The 20,948-nt window shown below is 37.4% G+C and overlaps 1 protein-coding gene and 1 non-coding gene across 3 annotated transcripts in view; both read left to right on the forward strand.

Moving 5' to 3' along the window:
• The window catches only part of TNKS2 (tankyrase 2), a 66,564-nt gene that overhangs the window by 41,303 nt on the left and 4,313 nt on the right, over positions 1-20,948 (forward strand). The window contains exons 17-25 of one of the 2 annotated variants that reach the window (XM_025274180.3): positions 1,226-1,335; positions 2,019-2,207; positions 4,264-4,516; positions 5,394-5,476; positions 6,874-6,994; positions 10,464-10,561; positions 11,402-11,476; positions 13,681-13,786; positions 17,874-18,060. In XM_025274180.3, coding sequence (XP_025129965.1) covers positions 1,226-1,335; positions 2,019-2,207; positions 4,264-4,516; positions 5,394-5,476; positions 6,874-6,994; positions 10,464-10,561; positions 11,402-11,476; positions 13,681-13,786; positions 17,874-18,060 — 1,222 coding nt within the window. The remainder of the gene's footprint in view (positions 1-1,225; positions 1,336-2,018; positions 2,208-4,263; positions 4,517-5,393; positions 5,477-6,873; positions 6,995-10,463; positions 10,562-11,401; positions 11,477-13,680; positions 13,787-17,873; positions 18,061-20,948) is intronic. The other variant, XM_025274181.3, reaches the window with a different exon arrangement.
• On the forward strand, positions 17,642-17,784 carry LOC112581687. The gene has a single exon (XR_003106306.1). It is a non-coding gene; the product is annotated as a small nucleolar RNA SNORA79 (small nucleolar RNA).

Raw genomic sequence — 20,948 nt, forward strand, 5'->3', positions numbered from 1 at the left:
ACCCCATGTGAGTTTGGACCCCACAGGCCAAGGGAAAGAATTACTCCATCTCTGTGTCTTTTAGAGCATTTTGGAAATGATAAACCACAAATACTAACAAAGTGAGGTAAGACTTTTCTTCCTCTGGCAATCAGGAGTTAGTAGTCCATGTAAGACAAAATGTGGCCTGATCTCAGATTTGGAAGGTGCTGTGCATAATTATTTACATTAGGCTTTGAATGGTAGCTTATCTAGAACACTATTACTTTGTAAGTCTGTGTTATCTTTGTAAGTGACAAATACATTGTACACACAGAACGTTTCTCACTTACGTAGTATTATGCCTAGAGACATGGAAGGACTTTAGGATTTGGTGTATTTAGCTTACGGTAGTTTTGTTTTTCTTGATCTTACTGAAAATTTTTTTTTTTTTTTTTTTTTGCTATAGATGTCTCAGCAAAAGGCTGAAAACTGCAGTAAAAGTGAATGAATTATATATTTTGAACGATTTTAAAGTTTCAAGTGACAGCTGATTTTATGTTGGCAAAGTTAAATTCCAGATTTGCTTTCAAACTATGATTATGTGTCAGATACAATATATCAATACATCTTTTTTTTTTTTACCAAGAACATGTACTAAGATAGCTGTCGGTTCCCAAGATGACAGCTGGGGCATTATAGTACATTTATAAAATACTCAGTTTTACTACTTCATGGCTTTAGCAGCAGTAGATTCTGCTGCCCGTAGAGATGTGTACACTTACATTCTCTCTGGCAAAAAGCATGTCTTTGTGATCTTCTGAGGAAATGGGACCCTGAGACCCACTGATATGTTGTCTTCTGCTCTGCCAGCCACTTCTGTTCCTAACTTCGCTTTTGTATGATTGGATACCTTTTGCTTGCAGCCTTGAGACCATTTACCTGAGTTCAGGAAGTTGTATATACAATAACCATGAAGGCAGGGACTTTGGTAAGAAGGTTTTAAAAGGAGCTATTTAAGTAAATCAACCAATATAACTTTAGAATCTCAGAAAGAAATGAATTTCATCACTGAAAATTTCCAACTTGAGGCCAGTGGGCAATTTTTTTTCATAAGCTAAATCTTTAATAGATTCCATTGGAGAATTTCAGATTTCTATAAAATCTCTTATTTTAAAAATCCTATCTTTTAGAAATAGATATATACATATATGTAGCTATTTTTATATTAACAAGTAAAAGTAATTTTACTTCTTTCCTGAATTAGCTGGTTATAATAATTTAGAAGTTGCGGAGTATCTCCTACAACATGGAGCTGATGTGAATGCTCAGGACAAAGGAGGACTTATTCCTTTACACAATGCAGCATCTTACGGCGTAAGTTCTTTCATGTTAGCTTTTAAAATGCCGGCAGTTTTCTCAGTGAAAATCAGTGTTACAATGCAAAGGAAATTTAGTTTGACTTTCTCATTTTACAGAGAAGTAAATATGAGCGCTAAAGAGTAAATAACCTCTAAGTTTCCATTCTCGGGCTGTTGTAGCTTGCGGGGAGCTTGCTGTCTGACATGGACGTTTTGTCTTCTGTTATTTTACCTTCCTCAGCACACATCTCTTATTTTCAGTGAGATGTTAGTGATTTTGTTTATTTGTTGGTACCCAGAAAATCCACTGGGGTCATACAAATCTGTTGAGATCAGATGCATTGTTTCTGACTTATATTTAATAGCCTTGAATATTAATCATCAGTATTGACCAGCTTCAGTTGATTAATTAAGAAAGGCTGCAGGTTTATAAATTGATGTTTAGCAGTTATAACACTTAAATGAGATATTGTTAAAGTTCCATTAGTTTAGTTTCTTTCTGTGTAGTATTATCTATTTTCTAGATATTTTCTCAAGTTATATGAATGTCTACTACTGTAATTTCTAATCAGTAGCCCATAAATTTTGATGGAGAAAAAACACAGTTTTTCATTTCTAGAGTGTAGCTAGTGTCTTTTTAAGAACTACAATATAATAAAGTAATAATTCAGACTATAACAGGTTTATTTTCTTCTACAGCATGTAGATGTAGCAGCTTTGCTAATAAAATATAATGCGTGTGTCAATGCTACGGACAAATGGGCTTTCACACCTTTGCACGAGGCAGCCCAGAAGGGACGAACACAGCTTTGTGCGTTATTATTGGCCCATGGAGCTGATCCAACTCTTAAAAATCAGGAAGGACAAACACCTTTAGATTTAGTTTCAGTAAGTGATGGGATTTTTGAAAAATCTCAGTGCTTTCCTGACGTTTTGAAAATTCCCTTGGTATACATATATAAAATGTCTTTTTGGTGAATGTGGCAAAATCTGGCGTTTAGCTTGGTTTAAATTTTGGATCTCTTTGGTATTAAAATATAATAAGTAAATAGTAGAATTATCAGTTATTGTAAGCTGAGTACTTTTAGAAATGGGAAAAAGAAGTATAAGGCATACTGCTTACATTAGTTGGGAAACAAGCAGGCAAGGTGCTTCATGAACGCCGTTCAAGGGGCACAAGATAGTATGGGCCCGGGGGTCTTTATGAACCACCCAGCTGGGAGCATTGCCTTCAGCATGCAGCTGCAGAGCCTGGTTTATAGAGATTTTCTTCCGTCCAAACACTGTCTCATCTCAAAGGTTTTATTGCATACCCCGCCAAAACCGTTCATGAAACAAGTTTGTTCCTCCAGTTTTCTGTGGGAAGTCCTTTTTCCATTTCCTCTCCTGAGAAAATTGCTATCGGTGTCTCCATTGTGGCCTCCAGCCTCTGCTGTTGCCACTGTGACTCAGGTGCCTCTCTCGCCTCTGCCACTGAGGACACTGACCCAGAGCAGCAGAGGGAAAGGGAGAGGAAATTCTTCTTGAGATGGAGAAGGAGAGTCTGTCTTGCAGATTGCTTTCTACCGAGAGATTCCACGGTTGCAAGTTACATTGAGAAACTGAAATTTAGTTCAGCTGGTTGGATAGAATTTTCTAAGCAGGCTGACAGCTCAACTGTATTTGCAGGATTATTTCTTAAGGGAAATGTCCTTCCAGTTCCAAGCTAACTTAGAAGTGAACTTTTTTTAATTCAGTCCACCCATGTGTTAGTCCACTAGATATAATTAAGTGACATTGAAACAGGGTGCCCTAGAGAACATGCTTGGGCTTTAGAGTCAAACAGACCTGCCTTATAATTTTAGCTCTACCACTTAACAGTTGTATGGTTTTGCAGGTTGCTTAACCTCAAAGCCTCAGTTACCTAATCTGTAAATGGAGGTAAAATGTATTTGGTTAATGTGAGAATTAAATGAGGGGATGTACCTCATGCTCTCAGGTACATAAGAGGCATCCAATAAATTGTGCTATTATTATTTTTAAATGTTACATACCAACTATGAGTGTCATGGGAGTCCTCAGATTCAGGGAAAGAAGATGAGGATTGAAAAGGCAGTATAATTGACAAGCCATGAAAACAAGTCCTGATTACTTCTTGCTGAATGTTAATTACTTGGTGTCTTAATTGAGCATTGTAAAAGAATAGTTGTTTAATTGCTAAGTCATGTCTGACTCTTTTGGGACCCTATGGACTATAGCCCACCAGGCTCCTCTGTCTATGGGATTTCCCAAGCAAGAATACTGGAGTGGGTTCCATTTCCTTCTCCAGGGGATATTCCCAACCCAGGGATTGAATCCACGTCTCCTGCTTGCCAGGCAGATTCTTTACCACTGAGCAACCGAAAGAATAGTATTTGTTACTAATTAAATTAATATACCAGTAAATTTGGGGATTTTTTCCATTCTGGCATATTTGATTAAAACTATATCCTTGTTCCCTACCCTTCCAAATGTTCGATTTTGAGAAACAAATATGTTGCTGAAATTTTTCCCAAAAAAATCAACCATCATTCTGTTTGCTAAAGTTCTACATAGATCGAATTACTTCAGAATGCCTTTAAAAGTTTTCAGATCTTACTTTTTAAAGTTTATATTTCTAAAATTAATTTCAGTACTTTTCAATCATGATGTCTTAGGATTTTTTTTTCTTGCTTTGCCACATCTTAAACTTCTATTTTGTATGCCTCAGAGTATATGTTCTATATTATGTTTTACATTTAATAACAGTTTAGCTGAATATCACTTATTTGCTTCACTTTTTAAAATAATCATTTTTATATAAGCAATTCTAGTGCAAATCTGCTAGGGTTTTGTCTTTTTTTTTTTTTAATGCATTCTGTTGGGTATAGTAGAGTTTTACAACCTGCTTACTGCGGATTTCATCTCTATCTGACATCTACTCCAGGCAGATGATGTCAGTGCTCTCCTGACAGCAGCCATGCCCCCTTCAGCTCTGCCTTCGTGTTATAAACCTCAAGTGCTCAATGGCATGAGAAGCCCAGCAGCCACCGCAGATGCTCTGTCTTCAGGTCCATCCAGCCCATCAAGCCTTTCTGCAGCCAGCAGTCTCGACAATTTGTCTGGCAGTTTTTCTGAGCTATCTTCAGTAGTCAGTTCAAGTGGAACAGAGGGTGCTTCCAGTTTGGAGAAAAAGGAAGGTGAGATATCAGCCAATATCAGCCAAAATAACTGATATTGGATTGCTGAAAAGTCATTTTTAATATTATTATTGGAATTCTAATGAAACTTTCTCCCTCTACGTTCAGACTTGATGAGGTTCTAATGTTAACCTACTCTTTAGATGTAAACAACCTTTTTGAAAGCTATAGAAATCCTTTTGGTTGAGTACTATGCCTTTATTTATCTCTTCCAGTGTATTATAATTTTGAGGGTTTTTTTGTTTTAAAGGAAAGGAATTCTGTGGTAGTCCAGTGATTAGGACTTGACAGTTTCACTGCCATGGGCCTTGTTTCAGTCCCTAATTGGGTAACTAAGATCCCGCTAGCCACATGGTGCTGCCAAAAAAGAAAAAAAAGACACATATACCTACAGTCTCTTTACCCTAAGATAGGGAAACTTCGTTTTTACATTCAGGTATAATTGACATATTATATTAGTTTAAGCTGTATGGAAACTTATTTTAAAGATACAATTAAACATAAATTTTTAAAAAAGAAAAGATTTCTTTGTAACATGTGAGTGCCTCCTTGGTTAGCCCTTTCTTCTAATGATGAAATTTTATACCTTTTTTCACTTCTTTTTTTGGTATGGCAGCACATATATGGGCTCTTAGTTCCCTGACTAGGGATTGAACCTGTGGCCCCTGCATTGGGAGTGCAGAGTCTTAACCACTGGACCACCATGGAAGTCCTCTTTGTAATTTTGATGTTAAGTTTAATATTATATTGTGATGGCTGTTACATTTTGTTTCATCTTTATATTCTTTGTGCATACAATATCACAAAACTTGGCTGTTCTAATGTTGATACACATTATTCCGATGTGAAATTCTTTGTTGTTTTTTTTATTTTCCAGTTCCAGGAATAGATTTTAGCATAACTCAATTTGTAAGAAATCTTGGGCTTGAACACCTAATGGATATATTTGAGCGAGAACAGGTAACTTCATGAGTTGTTTCACTTGGTTTGCTGTTTTGGGGAACCTCAAGGGAAAAATAGAAACTTTTGAAATGCCCTGAACCATTCGACATATTGAGGACTGAAAAGGATGTGCGTTTTTTGTAAGGACTGGAAATCAATCCCTCTTCTAATTTGGCTTGTTTTTTTCCCATTCAGTTTGTTGCTCTTGTTGTTTACTCACTAAGTTATGTTTAGTTTATTAGCACATAAAAAGTGTTTCTTGTGTGGTAACAAAATAGCTTTCTTGAATAAATCTAGCTTATGCGTTTCTTAAAGATAAGTTATCCTTGACCTCAGTTTGTTCAGTTCTCTTACATCAATCACTACCCACTCTAAGCCTGACACGTTGCTAACCACTTTGGGAAGCTATATAGACACACAGACTCTGCTGCTGCTGCTAAGTCACATCAGTCGTGTCCGACTCTGTGCGACCCCAGAGACGGCAGCCCACCAGACTCCCCCATCCCTGGGATTCTCCAGGCAAGAACACTGGAGTGGGTTGCCATTTCCTTCTCCAATGCATGAAAGTGGAAAGTGAAAGTGAAGTTGCTCAGTCATGTCTGACTCCTAGCGACCCCATGGACTGCAGCCTACCAGGCTCCTCCGTCCATGGGATTTTCCAGGCAAGAGTACTGGAGTGGGGTGCCATTGCCTTCTCCACAAACTATGTATCTGGGCTTTTCTTGAATAGTCCTAATTTAAGTTTTCTGTCAGAATACATTTACTGATTTTTTGAGTTCAGAAAATGTAATTTTTGTAGACTTGTACCTCTAAGGAATTTTAATCTAGTTACGGAGCATAGCAAGAACATATGAAGAATTAAGTTTTTGGCATAGAAATTCTAAGAAAGAGTTATTACAAGCTGGACTATTCAAAGAAAGCTTCATGAAAGGTTTGCAAATAATACAGGATTTTAAAGAATGCCTTCAGTTTCACAAAATGGGAATCATATATTCAGGGTTAAAAGGGTTAGTTTAAACAGTGATGCTGAAGTTATCAGGTAACATAGTGCAGAATCTGTAGGAACATTACATTAAGACATTGTATTAATAGGTGGGTATAAAGTGATAGTGGAAGAGATAAAATAGCGCACCTAAATGTGGTTAATTTGAAAATGTATTTTTGTTTTGCAGTTTAATTCTACTCAGGTTCAAATACTAAATGAAAATAATGATGTTTTTGGTTAGTTCTTGATTCAACTTTTGTTTAATTAACTGCAACTTTTCAGTTTTAGTTTAATAGCTGGTATGCTTTCATTTCTATGTTGTGTTCAGAAGTAATTTGAAATAAATATATGTCTAATAACATTGTGAGAACACCAATATATGAATGTCTTCCAAACAAGTCTTCTAAACAGTTTCATTCTCTTTTATAAGATCACGTTGGATGTATTAGTTGAGATGGGACACAAGGAGTTGAAAGAGATTGGAATCAATGCTTATGGACATAGACACAAACTAATTAAAGGAGTTGAGAGACTTATCTCTGGACAACAAGGTATTTCATTTTAAGTCATTGCTATCGTCAGTTTAACAGCTTGCATAAAGACAGCCCTCAAGGATAATTTTAAAATCTGTAATAGTCCGCTTGATAAGAAGAATACTAATGAGGATTCGGGAAACCTGGAGTCAAATCTTAAATCTGCCACTGTTAGGCTTCCTGAACTGCTACCTTTAGCTCTGTGAACCTAAGTGAAGTGTCTGGGCCATTCAGAAATATGGGTGTTATTTTAGCTCTGAAGTTTTTTCTATTATTTCCATTCACTCATTTCTGAAGTTATTGTAGCTCAAAAATTATATGGTTCTAAAAGATCTGAAACTTGGATATCTCATATGGTAACATAACAGGTAACGGCCAGGTGTTCAGGCCTGCCCATAAAATAATGTTGTAAATCTCTTTTGCTGTAAATAGTTACATTTTAAACACTTACTGTAAAAGTACAAGGAAACAATAATGTTGCAACTAAGGAAACGTAGTAAAACAAAGTTGAATAATATTTTATTTCTCTTGAATGTTGATACATAAGGAAAATGCAAATTGCATTTGTTCTGCAAATGTTCACACTTCCTGTATATCAGGTCTTGGTATAAAAGATGAGTTATTTTAGTTGTCAGAACCACATTTTAAGTTTCTTGTTCAACTGAGGGAGTGATGTACCCTGAGATTAGAAGCATCCTATAGTTGAAGACCTGCCTGTACAACTGAGGTTAAAGACAAACCTCCATTAGCAAAACTGAGGGAATTTTGAGGAAAGAATGTATGCTATCCAGGATACGGTCTATCTCTTGAGGAACAAAAAGAGAACTTTGAAAGTTCTGTGATTCAAGCTAAGGAATGCTTTAAACTGAAATTCTGGATTGGGATTGATTAAAGGTAGATGCACTTTATTTGCCTGATAGGAACTAGGGCAAAGCGTTTAAAATGTGAGATAGTCTTAGACGTTGCTAGTATAGAAGATAGAATTTTATAAGATAAAGAAGAGGGCAGACTCGATGCTTTTTGAAATGTTAGTATGAAGAAGAACTGGAACCCTCAGTTTTGGACTGCCATTGTGCCTCTACTAGAAAACACTGTGAACCTGGTAGGGAGGCAGTTAAGTCTGTTTAAAGGCTCAGGAAACAATGATAGAAACAGATACACTGCTTCCAAGTGGCAGAGGTACGTCCCTCCCTGCCGCCTTTGGCCCTCTGGTCGTTCTGATGACATCCAGCTGCATTGAGTAGGAACATTGATTCCTACGTGGAGGAGAAACACCACAGCAGCACAGAATGACTGTGTCTGGTCTAGCACATCAGGGTCACTTTTCTGCATAAAGTTACCACCTGCCTTATCTCCATTTGCAGCTAGGAGTCTGTATAATACCGGCATTATACCCAGTTTGCAAATTAGAACCAGTGGCAAACATTCTGACTGTCTCTTACCTTGCTGACTTAACAGCTTAGCTGCTATTCAGTGCATCAAGTCAACAGATTACATGTTCTGATCTTTCAGCACTTATGAGTATCTTCTTGGGACGTTCAAAGATGCCTTAGTCCAGTGTCTATCACAGACTTTATTCTGTTAAGTGTTTTTTCTATAAAATGTCCTCCTCTGTATAGTTGTCATACTTCCCGTAGATATTATAATGCAGCCATACCTATACATTGTTATTAGGGTTTGGCATGTTTGTGATAGCTCTGTTATTCAGACCAGAACAGTGTTCTTAGTCTCCAGAGAGAAACTGCCATGCATTAACTCAGCAGCAGAGGACTTATATGTAGAGTATATCATGTGAAATGCCAGGCTGGATGAATCACAAACTGGAATCAAGATTGCTGGGAGAAATGTCAGCAACCTCAGATATGCAGATGATACTACTTTAAATGGCAGAAAGTGAAGAAGAACTAAAGTGCCTCTTGATGAAGGTGAAAGAGAAGAGCGAAAAAGCTGGCTTAAAACTCAGCATTCAAAAAATGAAGATCATGGCATCCATTCCTATCACTTTATGGCAAATAAATGGGGTAAATGTGGAAACAGTGTCAGATTTCATTTTCTTGGGCTCCAAAATCACTATGGACAGTGACTGTAGTCATGAAAGTAAAAGATGCTTGCTCTTTGAAAGAATAGCTATGACAAACCTAGACAGTGTATTAAAAAGCAGAGACATCACTGCCAACAAAGGTGCATATAGTCAAAGCTATGGTTTTTCCAGTAGTCATATATGAATGTGAAAGTTGAACTGTGAAGAAGGCTGATAGCCAAAGAATTGATGCTTTCAAACTGTGGTGCTGCAGAAGACTCTTGAGTGTCCCTTGGACAGCAAGGAGATCAAGCCTGTCAGTCCTAAAGGAAGTCAACCCTGAATATTCATTGGAAGGAATGGTGCTGAAGCTGAAGCTCCAATACTTTGGCCATCTGATGTGAAGAGCTGACTCACTAGAAAAGACCCTAATGCTGGGAAGAATTGAAGGCAAGAGGAGAAGTGGATGACAGAGGATGAGATGGTTGGATGGCATCACTGACTCAGTGTACATGAGTTTGAGCAAACTCCAGGAGAGGGAGATAGTGAAGGACAGGGAACCCTGGCATGCTGCAGTCCATGGGTCATGCAAAGAGTCAGACATGACCTAGTGACTGAGCAACAACAAAAAAGGACTTGAGTCCTACCTGAGAAAACAGTGGAGCTCTGGAGATCTTGGAGAGATTACAGGAGAGTTGTGTTAATAGATACAACAAAGAAATTAGAAAATCCTGTGTAAGATTCCATTTTAAAAGCTTTTGTGAGAGTAAAAATACGAAAGTATATATGATCTTAACTGTTGACATTCAGAAAATAGGATAAATTCATTGCTGAAGTGAATCTATTATGGGTTAATATAAGCATTCCATCGTTTGTAAGCTTTATGACTTCTCATTCTTGGATAATTTAAAATTATCTGTGGCCATGCTAGTTTCTTCTCAGTTTTACAAAAAATACAGGGATCAAATGCTGAAAGGGCTGCTTAGTTAATAAAGGAAATGATTTGAAGAAGAAAACATGACACATAGGAGATAAAGAACAGATTTTCGAAACTATTCTTACAAAACCCTTATCACTTGTAAGGTCAATAAAATAGTCATCTAAATGCAGTGTAATTTTCTGGTTTGGATCCTGGAAAACTAAAAGGACATTAGTGGGGAGCAACTGGTAAAATCCACATAAAGTCTGTAATTTACTTAATTTTGATAAGTGTGCTGTGACTGTATAAAATGGGAACATTAATGTTCCTGATGATGACTTTAGAGAGTGGAGTGAGGGCACACAGGAATTCCCGGTGCTCTCAGCTTTCCTATAAATCTAAACTGTCCCCAAATAAAAAACTTGTAAGAACTAGTAATAAGCATCAGATAAATTGGGGGGTTGTATTGGGTTGATGTTTATTGTGGACTGGGGGCAGGGAGGAGGATTCTGGCAAGTTTTTTTTAACCTTCAAATTTCCTTTGATAGGTCTTAACCCATACTTAACTCTGAACACCTCTGGAAGTGGAACAATTCTCATTGATCTGTCTGCTGAAGATAAAGAGTTTCAGTCTGTGGAGGAAGAGGTATGTTCATACACCATATAAATGTCGGGTCAGCAGCTGAATTTCCCAGAAGTTCCCAGATCTATTTGAACATGTATGTAGCAGGAGTTTTTAATTGTTCCTCACTCTACCACCTGAAAACTTACAAAATCAGCATTTAAGATATACTATCTCAGTAAGCTTTAATTGTAATAATTTGGTTCAGCATTACAATTAATATACAGAGTTCTGTTGCAGAAGAGGTTGCTAATATTCCCTTCCTTCATGAAGGCAATTGCAAAGCCCTGTATCTTAGACAAGACCCAGAACATGTGGATGCTACTTATCTAGGAAATGTATTTCTAACTTTCTTTCCATAAAACTCTTGTATCCACCAAAGCCTTAAAATGGCACCTGGCGCTTTGAAGAACACCATACCCTGTATGTGTGAGCTGAGCACAGAGACACAAAGTTGAGTGAGGCTTAGTAAATCTCAGGAAACTCCCAACTCTCAGTGAAATATAAATTGTGCTTTATGAGAGCAAAACGAATGGGAGCAGATATATCATTGGTTTGGTTTTGTTTGTTAGTGTGCCAGCTGGTTGGCTTTGTGTTTGGCTCACCTGTGCATTTGCTTATTGCCTTCTGTCCAGTAGTTTGCATTATATAATTTTCACCTATAGGTATTTTTGGATTCATTGTATCAACTATGCACTGTCTCTTGAAAGTAGTTCTTGCAAACTTATAGAACTCATTCCTTAAACAACAAAAATATTAAAAACCTAATTTGTCTTAAGAGTCACATGAGTCAAGAACTGTGTTCCCTAAATCAGAAAAGAATTACAAGCTAATGCACATATTTTTGAAATGTGTTTCCATCAGATGCAGAGTACAGTCCGAGAGCACAGAGATGGAGGTCACGCAGGTGGGATCTTCAACAGATACAATATTCTCAAGGTAATAAGTCAGTGAAAATAAAGTTCACTGTGACCATAGTTTTCAGAAGCCTGAAACCATGATTAACTCTCAAAAGAACGTCATGTGTGCGGCCCAGTAAGTCCTTCCTGTGGCATCAGGCGTATTTTGGGAAGGAATGTGTCCTTGGCAGTTAAGGTCCTCAGTCTCTGTACTAACTACTAGTTCAGCCTGTTAACATATTTAAGTCTAGAGATTATGCTTTAAATAATCTCTAAACTTAAAGATTATTTAAGTTTAATCTTTAAACTTAAATAAGTTTAAATGGCAAGATACATGATTATCTTAACTGTTGACATTCAGCAAATACGACAAATTAAGGAATCTATTATGGATTAGAATAAGCATTCCATTGTTAGTAAGCTTTATGACTTCTCATTCTTGGATGATAAATCCTGTAGGCTTAGGATTTTAAATATGGACACTACTGTTAAGGTACTCTTGCTGACTTTTTTCCAGTACTTTTGAATTTTTTGTGGCTCATGGAAGGACTCCCATCTTTACAGTTACACCATGGTTGGTTTGTTTCTGGTCTGTCCTAATTGTGTCTGTTCCAGGTTTCTGTGAGTCCTCACACATAATACCATCTTGTGGTAATTTTAGTAGCACTCCCTCTGTACCTTTCATCTTTCCAGAAATAGTCATTGAAAAAAATACGTTAAAGAGAGCACTGACTCTTACTAATATCAGGTACTCTTCTCAGGGCCTTTTCAGCTTTGCTAATTTGCTTGGTGTTTTTAAAAGCTGTATGGCAACCAAACTGTATACTCTACTTGAGATGCATAATGATTTTCTGTTAATTATTCTTAATCATTATAAGATTTAGAGTTATAATGTGGCAAGTATCTCTGATACCTAAATTTTAATCTGAAAGGTGAATAGTATGTAATCTTTCAGTTGTGTTATATTACTGTCTCACAATAATACACTATTCTGAGTATACCAATAGATCTCATATTTTAGAGTTATTCATCAAGATCGTTATGTTCTTACTATTTAGAAATAAGATGACATAAAATAAGTACACATTATTCAGGTGCAAGGGTTATTTCAGGAGGTGTATTTCATTAGTTCGTATCATGGTATGACCTGAGTGACATCTTGAGTTTTCTTTTCATGAACACATGTATAATAATAATTACTATAACAAATAATTATTCCTATTATAGGTAGATGTTAGTCAAGGGCATTTTGTGTGCAACCAGTAACAAAATATGCAAAGGTTTGTTAAGGGTGAGGGCGAGGAACAGAATATGGGTTTGATTTCTAGAGTTACTGAATTTGGGAGGTATGCTGTTTTCTTTCTCTAGAAAGATATTTTAGTACAATATCTAATACAAGTGTTTTCACTGATAAAACTTTTGTTTTTGTTTCCTTTTTTAAAAAACATGAATGAGCTCTGTTTATGCCAGTCTGTGTGCTTTGATTATGTCTTTGATGGTATTTTGAGTTAATTTGAACCTAGACTAAAACCATCAGCTCCCAGATGTGTTCTGGGACCAGCAGGGGGCTGTAGCACCCTTCAATACAGCTGAAAAGCAGCACTAGGATTGTGAGTTTTGACTTAGAAATACTCCTAGCGAAACCAGCATCCATCTTAAAACTTTTCTCCAAACAAAAGTTTTAGGAATTGGAGGGATAGGGAAGAATAGAGGAAATATTAGGGAGTGTGTGTGTGTGTGTGTGTGGGGGGGGGGGGGGGTGGAGGTGGGGGGTAGGGGGGTGATTGTTTGGTGTGGCTATATCAAATATTTTAATTAAAAACAGATGGTACTTTGAGCCAGAAAAAGCAGTTGGGGGAAAGACAGTATTTTCTTTCTTACACTATTTTCTTTCTTACACTTCCATATAGAACTCAGTATGTCTGATTTGGAGATGTTTTAGTAATAATTCTAAAGTGAGAATAGAAGTATTTTAATCAATTGATAGTACTCTTGACCTTTACATATAGCCATATGTAACTTTTTCTCATCTGTAGTTTTTGATTTCTAAAATGTACATATATTTTCATCTTTATGGTTGTGACAGAGTTTTTTAGTTGACTAAAAATAATACGTAATTTATATTTCAGAGAAAAGTTTTGCCTCTCTTCTGGTCCTATGTGGCCCATTTTTGGTTAAGATTAACAAGTAGGTAAGTAATTATTGTGATCCAGAGATTTTTATTTTGCTGCTTTCTTTTTATAGATTCAGAAAGTTTGTAACAAGAAACTATGGGAAAGATACACTCATAGGAGAAAAGAAGTTTCTGAAGAAAACCACAACCATGCAAATGAAAGAATGCTATTTCATGGTAAGATTCCTCTCCCCCTACCTGCCATCATCCTCCTCCACATTTTTTGTCAGGTTTGAAATAATAATGAATCTGTATATTTCTCATATCATTTTCTAAAAAACAAACATTATTTCTGTAAATCTTTGCATTTATATTTGTGTCTTCAAACTTCTGATTTGTATGTTTTGAATGGATATAGTTTATAAATAAGATTACCATAATAGAAAAAGTATAGAAATGATAATACTGACTAATCATATTTTCTCTTTATATATATATGTATATATGTATGTCCTTTATTGAGCCCATCTTTGCATGAAATGTTCCCTTGGTATCTCTAATTTTCTTGAAGAGCTCTCTAGTCTTTCCCATTCTGTTGTTTTCCTCTATTTCTTTGCATTGATCACTGAGGAAGGCTTTCTTATCTCTCCTTGTTATTCTTTGGGACTCTGCATTCAAATGGGTATATCTTTCCTTTTCTCCTTTGCTTTTCACTTCTCTTCTTTTCACAGCTGTTTGTAAGCCCTCCTCAGACAGCCATTTTGCTTTTTTGCATTTCTTTTTCTTGGGGATGGTCTTCCTGCCTGTCTCCTGTATAATGTCACTAACCTCCGTCCGTAGTTCATCAGGCACTCTCTCTATCAGATCTAGTCCCTTAAATCTATTTCTCCCTTCCACTGTATAGTCATAAGGGATTTGATTTAAGCTATACCTGAATGGTCTAGTGGTTTTCTCCACTTTCTTAAATTTCAGTCTGAATTTGCAATAAGAAGTTCATGATCTGAGCCACAGTCAGCTACTGGTCTTGTTTTTGCTGACTGTATTTCATACAAAGATGGGCTCAATAAAGGATAGAAATGGTAGGGACCTAACAGAAGCAGCAGATATTAAGAAGAGGTGGCAAGAATACACAGAAGAACTGTACAAAAAAGATCTTCACGACCCAGATAATCACGATGGTGTGATCACTCACCTAGAGCCAGACATCCTGGAATGTGAAGTCAAGTGGGCCTTAGGAAGCATCACTACAAACAAAGCTAGTGGAGGTGGTGGAATTCCTGTTGAGCTATTTCAAATCCTGAAAGATGATGCTGTGAAAGGCTGCACTCAACAGGCCAGCAAATTTGGAAGACTCATCAGTGGCCACAGCACTGGAATAGTTCAGTTTTCATTCCAATCCCAAAGAAAGGCAATGCCAAAGAATGCTCAAACTACTGCACAATTGCACTCATCTCACACGCTAGTAAAGTGATGCCTAAAATTCTCCAAGCCAGGCTTCAGCAATACGTGAACCATCAACTTCCAGATGTTCAAGCTGGTTTTAGAAAAGGCAGAGGAACCAGAGATCAAATTGCCAATATCTGCTGGATCATGGAAAAAGCAAGAGAGTTCCAGAAAAACATCTATTTCTGCTTTATTGACTATGTCAAAGCCTTTGACTGTGTGGATCACAATAAACTGTGGAAAATTCTTCAAGAGATGGGAATACCAGACCACCTGACCTGCCTCTCGAGAAACCTATATGCAGATCAAGAAGCAACAGTTAGAACTGGACATGGAACAACAGACTGGTTCCAAATAGGAAAAGGAGTACGTCAGGCTGTGTATTGTCACCCTGCTTATTTAACTTCTATGCAGAGTACATCATGAGAAATGCTGGGCTGGAGGAAGAAGGACAAGCTGGAATCAAGATTGCCGGGAGAAATATCAATAACCTCAGATAGGCAGATGACATCACCTTTATGGCAGAAGGTGAAGAAGAACTAAAGAGCCTCTTGATGAGAGTGACAAAGTTGGCTTAAAGCTCAACATTCAGAAAACGAAGATCATGGCATCTGGTCCCACCACTTCATGGGAAATAGATGGGGGAACAGTGGAAACAGTGTCAGACTTCATTTTTCTGGGCTCCAAAATCACTGCAGATGGTGATTGCAGCCATGAAATTAAAAGACGCTTACTCCTTGGAAGGAAAGTTATGACCAACCTAGACAGCATATTAAAAAGCAGAGACATTACTTTGTCAACAAAGGTCCTTCTAGTCAAGGCTGTGGTTTTTCCAGTGATCGTGTATGGATGTGACCATACATGGACTATAAAGAAAGCCGAGCACCGAAGAATTGATGCTTTTGAACTGTGGTGTTGGAGAAGACTCTTGAGAGTCCCTTGGACTGCAAGGAGATCCAACCAGTCCATCCTAAAGGAGATCAGTCCTGGGTGTTCATTGGAAGGACTGGTGTTGAAGCTGAAACTCCAATACTTTGGCTATCTCATGCGAAGAACTGACTTATTTGAAAAGACACTGATGCTGGGAAAGATTGAGGGCAGGAGGAGAAGGGGACAACAGAGGATAAGATGGTTGGATAGCATCACCGACTCTGGACATGTGTTTGGGTGGACTCCAGGAGTTGGTGATGGACAGGGATGCCCAGCGTGCTGCAATTCATGGGGTCGCAAAGAGTCGGACACAACTGAGCGACTGAACTGAACTGAACTGATGTATGTATGTATGTATGTATGTAGTTGATTTTGTGTGTTAGGGTTACTCTGGAAAATTGATGTGTGTTACTTTTAACTGGTTGATTGAATTAAAGGAGGATCTGAAAATTGCCTCAGAAGAATATGTACATCCTCTTGTGACTGTGCTTCTAAGTGTCCAGGGTGCAAAAAGATAATTGTCATTGAACCTGTGGAGTTTTCTGAGAAGTTTTACTGAGCACCATTACTTGTCATTTTTGAAACTTCCTATTTATGTTGCAACATGGCAGGTGGTGGTGGTTGATCTTTCAAGTTTATAGAAAAGATGAATATAGATATTAATGTAGTGTTTATCAAGTCTTTAAACACATTACCCATGATAGTTCCAATGTGTTCCTTCAGTTGGCTTTGATTGCAAAAAATTTTTAGAGACTTGGTAAAGTTCTATAAAATACAGTATTTAAATTTCACAATCCCCTGGAAGAATGGCTATAGCAGACTGAATTAGTATATAATATCTAAATGGTACTTCTCATTTCAACACCATAAAGATTGTCACGATAAAATCTTGCCACAGAACATGGTATTTATTTATGTATTGACTTAAGGGTTGTAATGTATGACTTTTTCTATTTTATAATAGAAATGGTTTTTCCAAGTTAATTCAAGTGAGTTATTCTGTTCTTTAGTATTTCTGTAAAGCGAAATTCGGTGTATTTCCCTTGTCCCTTTATTAAATGAAAAGGGACACTAATCTTGATGAATCACTTAGCTGTGTCATATTGGCTTTTCCCAAGCCCCATCCTCACTGCCCTCCCTGACCTGATCTCCATACTTAGTACCTCCTGGTCTTTGGCTGAGCTCCTTTTTGGCATGCATGCAAGGAAGGAGGAGAAAGAAGTCAATATGTAGGGAATGAAGGAACACACCACATTTGCAGATGGAATCTGGTACTAGCAAGTGATAAAGGCAGAGAAGAGGAAGAATAGGAGAGAAGTGTAAAGAAAAGCATGAACTTGAAAAGATCACTGTAGCCACTTAGGGTATCTAGGAAAAGTACACGGATGTGGGTGTCATTGCATGACCTAGTTGCGTTCAGCCTGGCCATAGGACGTCAATTATGAGACTCTTGATTCTGGGTTGGTGTGAATTTGGAGCCAGGAATTTGATAACTCTAGCATTGATGTTTCTTTCAGGTGATCTGTACGTTTTTCCTAGTTGAATCTGTATGTGTCCTCACTTTGGCATCCGAACCACCACCCTGTTAGAAACATTCATTCACATTAGCAATTCTTCTAAAATAACTATTCTAAAGTAGTGAGCCAGCTGACAGTTGTGTTTCGGTTTTGCTTATCATGGTGGTGATATATGTATGTTAATTCAGAATTTAACTTCTTCTGATGTCTGTTCCTCTCACTGCTTGGAGCCTTAAGTAGTGGGATTTTAGTCCATCATATATCTAAGCTGACTTGTTTTCACTCAGGGCACCATGGGAATGGGTTGGCTGTAGTGCCTTCTGATTTTTGTGGAGTCAAACAATTGAAGAAAAAGAATTTAACTTCTAAGACGCTTTAGCTTTTATTCCTTTACTTGTGATTTAAAAATGTTACCTATTTATATGTATTTTTAGGGTCTCCCTTTGTGAATGCAATCATCCATAAAGGCTTTGATGAAAGGCATGCCTACATAGGCGGCATGTTTGGAGCTGGGATCTATTTTGCTGAAAACTCTTCCAAAAGCAATCAGTATGTATATGGAATTGGAGGAGGTACTGGATGTCCAGTACATAAAGACAGATCTTGTTACATCTGCCACAGGTAAGAGATCACTTTTCTCATTTATTTTGATAAGAATCAGATAAGAACTGGTTCCATATTGAAATTTTCAGGTAAGACATTATCTTGGACCACTCTAGGAATCCAAGTGAGGCACAGTTCAGGTTGCTTTGGTCCTCTCACTGGTTCTAATAGTAGCTGATGTTTTTTAAATGGTCTGTAAGAGCCAAGCACAGTTACAAGCATTTGATCTGTTCACATCATTCAATCATTGGAACACACAGTGCTTTCAGAATATGGAGTAGAAAATATTGCTGGGCACGAAAGAGTTTTATTGTGGACTGTTTAAAAATCTATTCAAATGCTATTAATAAAATGGCATTATTTGCTACACCTAATCATTTCATGGTAATGGATGAGAGAATCTCTCCTCCACTGTGGTATGATTTTAATTGTCAATTTGTGATATTACTACTCAGAAAAAAGTTATAATAAAGCATATCAGCATGTCAGTCCTTTTAGAAAGCACATTATCAAAGAATTACTTTGTACTTCTTTTTTTCCTACTTTTAGTTACCCTAGTGGAACTTAGTTATTAAAATCATTCAAATGACTTGGCCCTAGTTGATAAAATCCTTGTAGGTAAATAATCTTCACCATTTTAAAAATCAAGTAAGATTAATTACTGAAATTTATTCTGTGGTTAGAGCACTACTTATAAAGACCTAGAACAGTAGCTATCAAACATTAGCAAGTTCAGAATCACCTAGAGGGCTTATTAAAACACAAACTCCTATGCCACACCTCCTGAATTATTGATATAGTAGGTCTGGGGCTAGGGCAGTAGAACTTGCATTTTTACCAAGTTCCTAGGGGATGCTGAAGCTTCTGATCACAGATCTAGAAACCCTAGAGCAGTAGTTCTCAGCTATGGCAGCTCAGTGGAATTACCTGAGGGGCTTTAAAAACTACTAATGACTGTGTCCTACCCTCAAGAGAGTCTCACTTGGGGGTCTGGTCTGGGCATGGGATTTTTAAAAGCTTCCCAGCTGATTTTGAAGGGCTGCCAAAGTGAAGGCCTGAAGTCCTAAAGGGAGACAAAGACTGTTTATGTTTTGTTCTTACTGTTTTCCTCCTAAACTTAGACTCGTGTAGGTGTCTAAAGCCAGACCTCCTGGGGATGACCTCCCACCCACTTCTATTTTAGATCATAGGTTGGAATGGCTAGGAGGCTTGTAATTTCTTGAGAGTCTGTAAATTGAACACTGCTATCTTTACTTGTCATATATCATCTGGAGGCTAAATAGTTCTGACTATTAATAGTAAGCAGTGTTCTAGTACCTCTTCTCAGTTGTCTTTGAAGTACAATGCTTGTATGTCTGGAAATAAATTTATTAATTAAGATTTCTGTATGCTGAATTATCATGGATTGATTGTGACTATAATAGAAAATGTATTAGAAATGCTAAGAAAATTTGCAAAGAGCATATTTAGAATAAAAAATGTAGCCTATCTTCTTTGAAGACAGAATCATCAGGCCACCAAATCTCCTTTTCTCCTGTAGAAAGAAAAGTAGATTAGAGAGAGAAACAGTGAAATAACAAAAAGTTCGTTTTGGACCTAGGGAAGGCCAATCATATGCCCTTGGGGAGTGAGAAAGTAATACAACCTAAACTTCTGGTGAGGAAAGACATATTTGAAGAAGAAACATTTCAGCTAAACTTGAAAAATGACTATTAGCCAGTTGAAGAGTGGTAGAACATATCATTCTAGATGGTAAAAGAAACAGCGTGTCTGATGGCCTTGGGGCAAGAAAGTTTGGCCTGCAGGAAGAAAAACTAATGTGTCTAGGTGTAATGAACACAAAGTAAAGTTGGAGAATTTGGTATCATTATAAGAAATGTGGGTTTTCTTTTAGGCACAGTGAACAGTCTCTAAAAGGTTTTAAGTAGAAAACTAGTGTCATCTGATTTATGGTTTTTGCTGTTTGTTTTTTCCCTAAATCACCAGTAGCTTAGATGGAAAATAATTTATTAGAGTAAAAACAGAAAAGGTAGCTCAGAGGCCATTGTTATAGTCTGGGTGAAAATTTGGGCAATTTGGCCTTAATAGTGACAGTAGAATTTAGAGGAAAGATACATTTTGAAAGTGGAATCAATAGGACTTATCTGGATAAATGTTCAACTTTGTAAGACATGAACTTCATGGAAGTCCCTTAAAACCTCCTCCTCCTCACTTGGGCTATGATTTGTGCTTTTGCTGGGATACAAGCAGGATGGCAGAGTCAGTATCACAAATTTGGAAAACTCAGCAGTGGCCACAGGACTGGAAAAGGTCAGTTTTCATTCCAGTCCCAAAGAAAGGCAATGCCAAAGAATGCTCAAACTACCGCACAATTGCACTCATCTCACACGCTAGTAAAGTAATGCTCAAAATTCTCCAAGCCAGGCTTCAGCAATATGTGAACCGTGAACTTCCTGATGTTCAAGCTGGTTTTAGAAAAGGCAGAGGAACCAGAGATCAAATTGCCAACATCAGCTGGATCATGGAAAAAGCAAGAAAGTTCCAGAAAAACATCTATTTCTGCTTTATTGACTATGCCAAAGCCTTTGACTGTGTGGATCACAATAAACTGTGGAAAATTCTGAAAGAGATGGGAATACCAGACCACCTGACCTGCCTCTTGAGAAATTTGTATGCAGGTCAGGAAGCAACAGTTAGAACTGGACATGGAACAACAGACTGGTTCCAAATAGGAAAAGGAGTTCGTCAAGGCTGTATATTGTCACCCTGCTCATTTAACTTCTCTGAAGAGTACATCATGAGAAACGCTGGACTGGAAGAAACACAAACTGGAATCAAGATTGCCGGGAGAAATATCAATAACCTCAGATATGCAGATAACACCACCCTTATGGCAGAAAGTGAAG

This window comes from Bubalus bubalis, chromosome 23 (genome assembly GCF_019923935.1).
Source record: "Bubalus bubalis isolate 160015118507 breed Murrah chromosome 23, NDDB_SH_1, whole genome shotgun sequence".
Lineage (NCBI taxonomy): Eukaryota > Metazoa > Chordata > Mammalia > Artiodactyla > Bovidae > Bubalus > Bubalus bubalis.